At 43.5% G+C, this 13,150-nt stretch overlaps 1 protein-coding gene across 1 annotated transcript in view; it reads right to left on the reverse strand.

Moving 5' to 3' along the window:
• Positions 1-530: 530 nt before the first annotated feature.
• UBTD2 (ubiquitin domain containing 2) overlaps positions 531-13,150 on the reverse strand; it is a 61,418-nt gene continuing 48,798 nt past the window's right edge. The window contains exon 3 of the mRNA XM_066591286.1: positions 531-1,335. Coding sequence (XP_066447383.1) covers positions 938-1,335 — 398 coding nt within the window. The 3' untranslated portion in view covers positions 531-937. The remainder of the gene's footprint in view (positions 1,336-13,150) is intronic.

A 13,150-nucleotide genomic window follows, 5' to 3' on the forward strand; every position in this document is an offset into this window, starting at 1 on the left:
CAGGTACTCGAAAATAGCGATGCTAGATTGCGAAATCGCCCTTAACAAGTACGTTCGCTCATCTCTAATTAGGACCTGTTCATATCTCATCATGGCCTCCATCTAGAGCTGTTGGGATTTCCCTTTGTAAGCCCTAATTGCCCATTTACACGTAGCAATCACTCAAAATGCGTTTATTACTAATGTTCAGTGAGCAAAAAAAACAAACAAAAAAACTAAAATCGCTGGCTTCTCATTGCATGTAAACGTTCCTGGCTGAGCGCTTCACATAGAAGGTGAGGCACGGAGCGAGATGCTCACTGTCTTTCAGTGTGAACGTTCTGCACAAGCGCTAACAACTTTATCGGTGAAGTCAGCTCTCACGCAATCGTTTGAACGACTGTCGGCCTGGGTAAAAGGGCCATTAAGCAGCACCCCTGAATGAAACTCCCATTTTTAATGAAATATTACACTAATGACTGTTTCCTGTAACCTCCCCACACAACATACAATCAGCTAGGTGTCTATTTTCCATAAAATATGACAAAACATTTGGTTGTTTCAAATTTTCATTATTTTGTTTTTGAAAAGTGCAATGCTAAATACTCCACATACAGTCCAAACCTTTATAGAACAGATAAAAAAAGATAGTTTTCCTGATGTTATAAAAAGTCTTTTGTTGCATCATTAAGAAATACGACTGATTCCCCTTGCCCACCCTCCCTTAAAACTCAGAGGAAAGGCCCGGCTCTTCCTTCTGAGGTCACATGTCCGTTGAGCCAGCTACAAAGTCCTGTGATGCCAAAGAGGCCTGCAATGAGTTACACATTGCTCTGACAACTCAGGACTCAAGAGATTTAACAAAAAAAGTAAAAGAGAAAAGTTACAGGCTGCGTACAAACATAGCAAGGAGTGATTCGAGTAAAGAGGAGAACGGTGAACATGGTCTTTGAGATGGTCAATTCTCTACTGGTGTGGGATTTGGAACAGGCTGGCTCACTATTACTTGTACTACATAGTCCTTGGGAATCTTCAGCTCCTCCAGTTTCATTTTGTCTGTCAGTGGCCGGCCAGAAAAAAACCAGCGCTGGCTGGCAGGTTCAACGCCTTCTACAGTGTGCAGACGCCTCTTCATGTGATAAACAGTGTCTGTGCTACGCACCAAGAGCCTAAGGTCCTTGCCTGTGGAAAGGCGCAGGCGCAGCTGGCATTCATGGCCAGAGTTTGGAGGCGGTTCAGGGATATCCAAAGTTTCTGTGTCACTCTTCTCCTCAATCATATTAATGGGAGGGGCAAGGCAGTAAACTGGCAGCTGGTAGCGGTTTCCCAGTTCGTCGTAACACTCTGTAAGGGCACCTGTAAACAAAAAAAAACACATTTGTAAAAATTTTCTCAATAATAAATTGATGGAAAGAATATATTTAAAAGATAAAACACTATGAATATAACCCATGCATATAAACCCCAAAGAGAGTGCTTACAATGGAAGATTTTCAAGATCAACCAGGATATAGACATTAAATAACCAGTGGGGTTATTGATCCGGGTCTTGGAGTCGGGTAGGAACTATCAAACATTAATCAGGGGATTATTATGACTGCCATTATGGAGTCGGGAAGGATTTTTCCCCCCAAAATGGGGTAAATTGGCTTCTGCCTCACTGTATTTTTTTGCCTTCCTCTGGATCAACAAGGGGGAAGGGGGGTGGAAACAGGCTGCACTGGATGCACATCGTCTTCTTTCAGCCTAACATCATACTATGTAACCTATGTTCCTGTAATGTTCTGCCGGAGGTCACTGCTTGGTGCAAAGGGCTGAGCTTATATACCTAGTTCCAGCTCTAGTTCTTCTCTTCCCCTTGCTTTTCGGACTCCTCTGGGTTTGGTGGTCAGTCCCATGCTATTTTTTATCTACACAGCAGATCTGCTTTTGGCACCATCTCTACACTGATGCCACCCAATTATACACTTCTTCCCATGGTATCGCACCTTCATTACTACAAATTGCCAGTTATTGTGTGTCTACTGTCTCTAACACCAGGTCATGTGTTTAAAACGCAATCACTTCTTGTGTTTCCGCCATCTACTAATGGACCTAATCCCGAAATTCCCATCTCTGTGTGTGATGCCACCCTAACTTTTAGGAGGCATGCCTGCTGTCTTGGGGTCATTTTTGACTCCGATCTTTCCTTCACTCCCTATATTCTTATTTTTGCATGCTCATGTCACCTGCACCTCAAAAACCTTTGCAGGATCCAGTCATTTATCACTGCAGCTACATCAAAAACTTACTGTTGCCCTTATCCACTCTCAGCTTGACTACTGCAACTCACTATAAGGCTATGTTCACACAGGCGAGCGCGATATCAGGCCAAGAAACTCGTCACACGATGCGAGGAGTTTGATTCTTCTGTGAAATTGTAATCCTCAGGCGCGTTTCACGTGCGTCACAGAATCGCAAGTGTTTTCCATTGTTTTCAAGGGGAACCACATTGCGCTCGCATGCACATCGCACGGCATGCAAGTGCCCTGCGAGGTCTTTTAAGGCCCCATTGAAAACAGTGGACGAGGCATTCCGAGGGAACGCCAAAAGATAGAACATACTGCGATTTTTACCCTTGTAGCATCGCTGAGTGTAGCAAAATAAAAATAAAATTGTTCATGTGAATAAAGTCCATTGAAAAGAATGGAGTTCATAGTCATACGAGTTTTGTGCGTCTTGCAATGCGCAAGATTCTTGCCCGTGTGAATGTAGCCTTAAATCTGTCTTCCCCTCACTAAACTCTCCTCTTCAATACATGCTGAATGCAGCAACCAGGCTTCTCATTTTGCTGCTACACCAACGCCTCCACCCTCTGCCAGTCACTGCAATGGTTGCCCGTCCACTATAGAGTACAATTTAATCTCATCCATAAAGCTCTCCTCAGTGCTGCACCGCCCTACATCTCCTCCCTCATCTACCTCACTACCTGCACTCACCTTTAGTCTAAGATCATTAGCAGAACGGAATTTTTAAAAGGGATGACCATCAGGCATTTAAAGTGGCTGACAGTCATCACAACGACTATCACTCCTATGCTTTCACACAGGAGGGATAGTTATGCAGTGAATGGAGCTGGAGTGTGCCGGAAATCTCTTCTGACTACCTGCCTCTATTCACTGCGATCAGGCAGTTCAAATATGAATGACGGTCTGTTTATCCAGAGCGAGAAGTCACTGCTTCAGTGAGCTGAGACAAAGCGACCAGTGAATAATGAGCGATTCTTTGCTCAGTAACCAGTCAAAATTGCTTGCTTGAGCCAATTTTCAGCCGATAGTTGGCATGTGCAAAAGTAGCCTTAGATTCCCTTTAATCTAAACTTCCCAGTCCCGTCTCTAAGATTTTTCCACAGCGGCTCCAGTTCTCTTGAATGTGCTAACCCAGAGAATCAAGTTAATCCCCAATGCCTACAGTTTTCAGGAAGGCCTACCATACTCTATCTTTGCATGTAAATGGGCCTTAAGATTATCATTCAAAAGGTTTTGAGGGATTGTTTTGCATCAACTGCTAATGGACACTAATGTCCACTAGCAGATTATCACCTTCATTTGCATGTTAATGAACCTCCAAGACATGTGGAGAATGGGTGGTCTGTTCTCTGTATTCAGCTCCTTTGCTTTGCCACAGGGCTGCAAGCTGAATACAATGTAATCAGCACTCCTGTGGAGAATACAGCACCATGGACAGCAAACACAGCATGCAGTCTGTGTTATCTTCTCCCCATCTGAATGATGGATTTTATGCTCACCCAAAAATAATTGTTCAGCCAAAAATGGGAGCATTTACACACATCAATTATCGCTCCAATGATTGCTTTTGCGCGTTAATCTTGCGTGTAAATGGCCCTTCACTCTATTGACGTGGTTTCTACACTGCCCATTAGAAACCTGGACCTTTGTTCCCACTATATCCCCCACACCTGTTAATGCACTCAACTGTATATACACAGATATGGCTGGTAACTAGATCATACAGCTTTATGAAAATATGTGCAACACCCTATTTTTTTGTATTTTTTTTTTGGCTGCACTTTTAGCTCCCATGTTACCCGCATTTCCCCAGTGTGCAAGCTCTTGCACCCCTATTGTTCATGCTGCCTATGGTTTAATACTGTAGATTAGGCCTTATTTTATTAATGGTTGTAACGTGCTGTGCAATATGTTGCCACTATATAAAGATTATTAATAGTTGTCCTTTTTTGACCATACTTGTAATTTGTCTAATTGAACATCGATGCTCTTCTCTGGTCCTGCAGTAAATACTAGAGAAATGTCTTTAGAGTTCAGCCACAAGCAGGCAATGCAAGTCAATGATAGCTGCGCTTGTAATACCACCCCTGGCCACTGCACTATGGTCAGCGTGATGTGCTTTTGCAGCTTCCCAGAGTGACAGTGACGCCGGTAATCAGCTGATCCTGCTGATCCTCTACTGATGACCTGTCCCTTCAAAGGCTGTCCTGTACCCACGTAAGATAGTTTATAGGTAATACTTTGCTCAATCTCTATCCTTACAGTGTGTTAAACATTATTTAATAGACACTAGCATTTGTCCATTGTACTCTTAGCCATAATGTTCGTTAACTTGAGCCAGAAATGTGTTAAGAAAAAAAAAATATAAGACTTTAATTGCCCAGTTTTACACAATGATAAAAGCAGCTTCACAAAAAGTAATTTCTCATGATACCCACTTTGTCCTGCAGGTGGCACACAAACTGAGCAGATGTCCTATTTTACAGCCGCCAAGTCCCTAAACCTAAGCACTCTCAATAGCAATTGGACTGTTATTCTGCACATGCTTCTCAGCTGGTTCTCATTAAAAATGTACGAGTGTTTCTCCTTTTTTTATTGGCATCGACTGGCACAGCTTCTTGCTGCCTGCACATGACACGGAGGTACGCTAGCGGTGGTTTTGTGGTTATACTGCGATATCCGTGTCCAGCGACCTCATTCTTAACAACAGTAACGCGATGCAATGACTCTGGTAAGCATATCTCTAACACCACACTAAAAGATATGCAAATACTATGAGAGATACAGAATGTCCACATCTCCGGACCACCAGTTCAGCAAAAGCTGTCTAGTTCTAAAGGATTCTTGATCAACTTTTTAACATAGGGAAATGATGTAGTGGGATGTTGCTGCTATAGCAGTACATTTCATGGGAAATAATTAGTCATTAGCTGCTCAGTGAGTCTGTCCGCTCATCTAGGTTGTATAGATACAGATGCAGAATACTCCTCTCCAAATATTTAGTTATAGGTCATGCGCTGCACTGCACACTTGCGCCGATTTGGCGGGTGAGACACTCGCGGCAGATCTGGAGAGATGAGTATAGTGGCTCTGGGGGGCGCTGGGTCCGATTCCGCTGCAATATTTTGAAGCCAGAGTCAGACCTGGCCGTGGGTGTGAGCCACAGGAAGCAGGCTCTTGGAGGCGTCAGCCATAGTTTGTGAAAGGAACAGAACGCTATTGGATATCTGGGTTATGCCATAGCATGCAATCCATCCATCGTGAAGCGCAACGCATTGGCCCGTCTGCAATAGTGCGAGGGTCATCATTGGACATTTGAGCACACAGTCCTGACCTGAACATTTTTGGAACAAACATCAGGTCAGGAAATACGAACAGCGTTAACCTTTATCGAGAGAATTTGCAGAATGAATGGAGGGATATACCATCTGAAGTGTATCAGACGTTAGTAGAAAAGAATGCCATGTAGAGCATCCGATGTCATTAGGGCTGAAAGGAAGCCTTTCTTAGAGCCCTTTTACACGAAGAGATTGTTAAAAAAACACGTTGACTTGTGCGAATGTGAATGATCGTTCAGTGTAAACATGGCCAACGATCGAACGATAACTTGTTGGCCTATAGTTTATGGTTCATTTTATACAGGCATAGAGATCATCGCTCACAATTCGTTACATGTCAACAGCAATCGTCCAGTCGTTCGCATTCACAGTCCATGAGTACGCCATTAATGCAATCTGCAGGCTACATAAGTGAAGCAAGAGGAGCCCAAGTAGGAACATCTCTAAATTAATACTACTTCTGATTCTTGTTCAGGTCTCCAATTCCTTTTGGTAGGATAGTGTATATAATCCGATAACAGATGTTTGGTTACAATTGTCCTAAAATAACTATTCCCTCTGATGTAGTTGATCTTACACAGCTTGATGTGAAGCGGACAACAAGTGCTTCACTGGCCCTCAGCCAGGCATATTCAGAATGTATGGGGGATTTACGATTGTTCGCCCCCCATACAGTTTCACCGCTGTGTAAATGAGGGATGTGCGGCCAACAACGATTTTCTTGCTGCACAGGAGATCCGATCAGCTGATGAAGCGCTTGATCCTTCCCCAGCTGCTCAGGGGAACCTCCACATAGCCTAATGCAATTGGAAGTTCTTACCAACGGTCGGGTCTCATTATCAGCCAGTATAGAAGGGTTTTTAGGTTTCTGACAGATGAGAAAGATTTGAAATCAGGTCAACTGGCCATTTACACTAAGCAATTGACCTATTTCTGCCCAGTTGGAATAATATCAGTCTAGATAGCGGTCGGCCACATTCATATTGCCGTATTAACCCCTTAGTGACCACTTCTATTGTGTTTTTACGTCCTGCCGTTGCAGGACGTGTATGGAGGGAGATAGCGCTGCCATCTCCCTCCATACATCGCAGGTGTCAGTTGTTTATTACAGCTGACACCTGCGGGCAACAGCCCCTTTCGCCTGCGCAGCCGATTGGGACTGTTAACCCTTTAAATGCCGCTGTCAAGTCTGACAGCGGCATTTAAAGCACGGTGAGATTGGGGGGGCCATGAATCAGCCGACTCAAATAACCAATCACCGGGAATCAGCTGACTCAAATAACCAATCACCGGAAATGAGTAAATCCAAAACAACCAATCAGGTTGCGAATGGTGTGGATTTGGGGAGTAATATAGATATATGCGATCGGGGGAGCCATGCGGGTGTCATGGCAGCTGGGGGCCTTCTGAAAGGCCCCATAACTGTCATGGCAGGGGTGGCTGGATAGGCTGCCTGTCAGAATGTAGCATGATGTAATGCTATGGCATTACATAATACTGCATAAGCCATCTAAGCATCGCTAGTTGTTGTGCCCCAGGAGAACTAAAAGAAAAAGTAAAAATAAGAATAAAGTTTTATTAATCATATAGAAAAAAAGTTTAGAAAATCTAAAAAAAAAAAAAAATACATATTTGGTATCGCTGCATCCGTAAAAGTCTGATCTATGAAAGTAACACATTTACCGCGCAAAGTGAATGTCGCCGAACCCCCCTCCCCCCCAAAAAAACATAAATGCGCTATTTTGGTCACCTTGTTGCCAAGAAAAAGATCTAATAAAAAGTGATCAAAAAGTCTTATGCCTCAGATTTCTTTATATTTGTGTGTCAGATTCAAACGGAATGTGACTAAATAAATTGCGCGATGCTTCAGCAGATGGCATATTACAGAGAATACCTCTGTGATCTAATGCTGTATGTGGCACTATACACCCACATGGAGCGCCTTCTACCTCCTAAGGTTATGTTCACATCTGCGTTAAGATCCGGCACAATCTACTGGAAGAAAAAGTCCTGCATGAAGGACTATCGTCTGATCAAATGGTAGCAATTACAGTCCATGGGGTCCATCAGAAGTTGGATCCGTTTGGCCAGGGGCTTCCCCTTTCCTGTTCCGATAAAGCAGGAAACCGGAACCCCCAAACGCAGATGTGAACATAGCCTTACAAGCTGCATGAGGCCTCGCATGTCATTTTAGATTCAGTTCATTGAGTGTGTGCAAGCCGGTAACAGAAAATTGGAGCGACCATTTACATTTTGCTCCGAGCCCAATCTGTACATACTGCTGCTGTGCAGCTGGTCTTTGGTGACATTTTGATACTTTGTACGGATATGGAACTCTGCTCAATATCATTAGATACATGTTTCTTTTGGGCAATAATGTCAAAACCGAGCGAATATACATCTGAGATATGGATGGACCTTTTGCATTGGCTTTAACAAGCTTGTCCTAATTGTATCCATGCAGAACGAATGCTACATTCCTGTAATACATCTTCCTCAGCTGTAACAAGGCAGCACAGTGCAATAACCAAGTACAGTGTGTCATTTATAAAAGGGACATGTGAAATCTGTCAAGGCTGAAATGTCCCAATTAAGAACAGCTGCTTTTTGATGTACACTTCTGACAAAACCAAGGGATGGGACCTATTGGGAAAGGAAAGACTCCCGAACAGCATCGCTGTCATGCTTCGACAGATGTAACCACAGAAATAGCTACTAACCACAATCTGCTCTAAAGAAGTCCTTGGGTTAATGACTATTTTATATGGTGTCCTGCATATTTTCCGGAATGTCAAAATATCTAGACCACCAGTGCTGGTAATACCCCAATTACAGCAGGATAGGGCAACTCCATTTGGCATTCAAATGGCAACTTGCAGGAACACAAGTGTGTGGTTTCCTTGTGGAGTGCTTTCACACAGGGGACAGAATATTCCACAGTGTGAAAAATCTGCACCATAATCTGCGTGTCTAAGTGTGCATTTTGATGCAGAATTAAAAATGGCAGAATTCTGGGGGCAATTCCATGTCAAATCTGCAGTTAGATTTACAGATTGACAATGAAATATTTAGCCGCGTCCCATGGAATGTTCCCATATTGTCTTTCCTACTACAGCTTCTGTGCTCTAGAAGCCCGAGAGGGTTCATGACGCCACAATCAACAACATCTGCATCAACAGCCAAACATGATGGATACCAGAAAATACATACATTTTGAAAACTTCTTACGTTGAAAACATAAAAAGTCTCACTGGATCACCTATGGCTCTGGTTCTAAAAGTCTCACTGGATCACCTATGGCTCTGGTTCTAAAAGTCTCACTGGATCACCTATGGCTCTGGTTCTAAAAGTCTCACTGGATCACCTATGGCTCTGGTTCTAAAAGTCTCACTGGATCGATCACCTATGGCTCTGGTTCTAAAAGTCTCACTGGATCGATCACCTATGGCTCTGGTTCTAAAAGTCTCACTGGATCGATCACCTATGGCTCTGGTTCTAAAAGTCTCACTGGATCGATCACCTATGGCTCTGGTTCTAAAGGTCTCACTGGATCGATCACCTATGGCTCTGGTTCTAAAAGTCTCACTGGATCAATCACCTATGGCTCTGGTTCTAAAAGTCTCACTGGATCGATCACCTATGGCTCTGGTTCTAAAGGTCTCACTGGATCGATCACCTATGGCTCTGGTTCTAAAAGTCTCACTGGATCGATCACCTATGGCTCTGGTTCTAAAAGTCTCACTGGATCGATCACCTATGGCTCTGGCTCTGACAGTGCCCGATGCCTTGCTGCTCTGTCTGCTGCAGCAGTGATGTCATCCCAACAAGAGATGTCACTACTGAAGCTAAGTGAGTCAGTTATTGGCTGCAGGGGTCACATGTCCCTGTAGTCAGTGAAATTGTTCTGAAATCCAAGTCCCATTGTTTTCAATGGGAATCTACATTGTAGTTCATATGGTGCAGATTCTTTCAACGTAGATTTTGACATGTCACTAAGGCCAATTTCAAACGGACGAGTCACACATAGGGCCGTAAAACTCAATCCAACGTGTTTTCCTGTGGATGCAAGGCGTTTTTGACACAAAACTCCCATTATATCGAAGGATCGGCAACTGTTTCCCACTGTTTTCAATGGGAGACCTAGAATCGCGCACCTCACACGCCACACCCTGAGATGTTTTTCCCGGCTCCATTAAAAACAATGGGCGAGGTGTTCTGAGGAAGTGCCCAAAGATAGGACATACCGCGATTTTCCCCTGGAGATAGATAGAGATAAAACACACACCATATTTTCCGGCGTATAAGACGACCTTTTAACCCCGAAAAATCTGCTCTGCACTCGGGAGTTGTCTTATACGCCGGGTATACAGAGGAGGTGCTGTCCCCCCCTAAGAAAAATTCTCACCTCCAGCGGCGCTCCTGTAGGCTTTCGCTCACTCGTGCATGCCGGCAGAGCATTGCTTTCTGCAAGCAGGGTTTGAATGCCCCGCCTCCAAAAAGCTAATGCTCTGATTGGTTAACTTAGTCTGGTGTGAGCCAATCACAGCCGTTCAATGACATCATGAATGGCTAACGCCAGACTAAGTTAGCCAATCAGAGCATTAGCTTTCTGGAGGCGGGGCACTCAAGCCCCACTTGCAGAAAGCAATGCTCTGCCAGCATGCACGGGGTAGCGACAGCCTGCAGCAGCGCCGCCGGGGAAGAGTATTGATTTTTTTTTTTCACACTGTATTCCCGGCATATAAGACACACATTTTTTTTTTTAATTGCAACAAACAAATATCACGCAATTTTCTCAGCCATGTGAAAGTGGCCTTATTTGCTAAGAATTTTTCATAAAACTGGAAATTCACATGGAATTTACAGTTAACACATTTCTGAAGCGGATTTCCCCACACACATCACCCGTTGACCACCCTCATACAAGACAGAAGACAGTCCCACTTTCCTCTAAGAGAGAGTGCAACTGTACAAGCCAAATCATCATCCAAAGCAGCGCCTCCTTCATTCCTCCAGTAGTCCTAGCATGGCCGCTGCCCTTCCCCAGTAGTCATCAGGGCCTCTTCAAGTAGTTTTCATATTTTTGGTATATAACGTCTACCATACTGCATCTTTTGCTGGTCAAACAAAGCTCAAAATCTAACAAAAGTACAGGGTGATTGAAAGGTCAGGGCCACCCGAAATATCTTCTGAACGAAAAGAGATACACGTAGGAAGCTTTATAGAACACTTACATGTGTGGGGGAGTGGTAATGAAGTTGTTATGCGATTAGGGTTTTCCATACTACAGAGTTCAACATGTCTTTTCAGGTATCAGAAGATATTCCAGGTGGCCCTGACTTTTGAATCACTCTGAATAGTACAAATTAGTAGACATTTAATTAAAAAAAAAAATTTAAAGTAGTAATTTGTAAAGGGAAAATCATTAGTATGTTTCGGACTGCCTACATGCCTAACTGTTACATTTGTTCTATTGAGACACTATTCAGATGAGAGTTGTCCCATGCAAAGTCACCCTTACCAGAAATGTCAATCTACTACAAGTTTAGATATGCATACTTAAGGCCCATTTACACGCAAATATAATCTTTCAAAGGACTGGAAGATTTTGCGATTTGCATAAAGTGTTAATGGCCATCGTGCCTGTGTTTACATATAACGATTATCGCTCATTTTCGGTTGTTTGAACGAATTTTGGGCGATAATCATTATGTGTAAATGGGCCTTTACTCATGGCCAGTTTCTTCACTTCCTTGTTATATCTAAGGCGCCTCAATGGAATTAATGCTGATGCGAGGCTCACCGTTGTTGTTCACTGCCCTCTACCAACAATGCACTGACGTTTTCTGCTATTGTCACTGCGACTGTATCAAACTCTGACACAGCGGAACACTTCATGCTATTTCAGACTTTTAATGGCATGTCAAATGCATAAATAACCTACAGCAAATGTAACATTAGGATACAGGCTTTCATATGCCCCAATAATGGATAGCATAAACCAGAGTGTATGACTCTTTTGTATCCAGAATCTCCTTTCATGATTGCAATGAATGGCACCATATTTGCTCCATGACATGTGAAAGGAACAGAATAGCGCATTAGATTTACTGCTGGGAGACTTTATCAAAAGGCTGGTGCCAGATTAAAAAAACGCTGAAGAGATTGAGTGCCAATAATGACTGAATCAAGTCCTTGAGTGTTCTTCCTTTAAGCATCAAACTGTACTCCAGCCAAGTGCATGAGAACCAACTAGAGTGGGCGTCCCCAGACAGTAATACTTAGCATATTGACTCGCTCTATAAATACGCCGATAGGCAGCTGGTTGTTTTTTGACTGCTTATGTTATGGGACGATTTATTATATCAGCTCTTCGGTCATCGCTGCTCGTCACATAATGGCGTTTAGAAAAACATTCTTAGAGTGAACCCGGGCTTCACAGATCTCCACTGAACATGGGAGCACAGCGCCAATGAACTCTATGTACAGCATAGAAAGGATTCGGCTAAACCATTTCCAGATTAAAAATAAATAAATAAACAGGTAAAGCCCCCCAACCAAATCAGCAGCATGTACACGGGGGCGTACCAAAAAAAAGCATTTCACCAGTGTTTGTGATGTGGTAGGGACCACGTATGGGCTGCGAGTGTACTGCGCATGCCTGCGTATTAATGCACACGGTCATACGCAATGTGACGGTCTTTTTTTTACATTCTTATTTGATTTCCCACTGTGTTTCATAGCGGGTTTAGGTATGAATTGCCACCCATACGCAATGTATTGCATACGCTGCCCATACAAAAGTATAAGGTTGACGCTGCGTAGTACGTCGAGAAATAGAGCATGCTGCGATCTATTTCTCGTGAGTATCTCGTGAGTCCATTGACTTTCATTGACTCCATTCACCTAGTAGCATACGGGCCGTGCATCACAAACGTAATACGTGGCGAAAAAATGCCTGTGGATAGAAGGCCTAAAGTGAATGCCCACCTTTTAAAGAGGCATACCAGGCATTTACTATTGATGACCTATCCTCAGGATCAGTAGTTGATTGGCCTGCCTTTTGGGATCCCCTGTTGATTAGCTGATCCTCCTGCTAACAATGCCGTGGTGCCAGACGTTCACATCAGTGGTCAGGGCTCTATTGAAATCAATGTGAGCAATGCCTTCTATTACACTTTCTGATAAAAGGTATCATATCTACAAGATTACTTGGTTTCTCTTGCTGGGAACAATCACATTTTCACTGCAGTCAGAGATCAAAGTGTAATAGAAGGCATCGCTCCTATTAATGTCTATGGGTGCAAAGCTGTCTATTATACACCTTTAGCCCTGACCCACGATGTGGACATGAGGCCCTGTTGCAGTGACCGTAGGATGGAGCATTGGCTGACTAGTGGGGACTCAGTGGCGGACCCCTGCTAATCAACAATAAATGCCCGGAATACCCATTTCTAGGTCCAACATTGTCACTCAACAAATTTCGTAATATTTTTTTTTAAATGGTTGAAGCTCTGTTTACCCAATACAGAGCTTCAAATCTCC

Source organism: Eleutherodactylus coqui, chromosome 2, assembly GCF_035609145.1.
Source record: "Eleutherodactylus coqui strain aEleCoq1 chromosome 2, aEleCoq1.hap1, whole genome shotgun sequence".
Classification (NCBI taxonomy): Eukaryota; Metazoa; Chordata; class Amphibia; order Anura; family Eleutherodactylidae; genus Eleutherodactylus; species Eleutherodactylus coqui.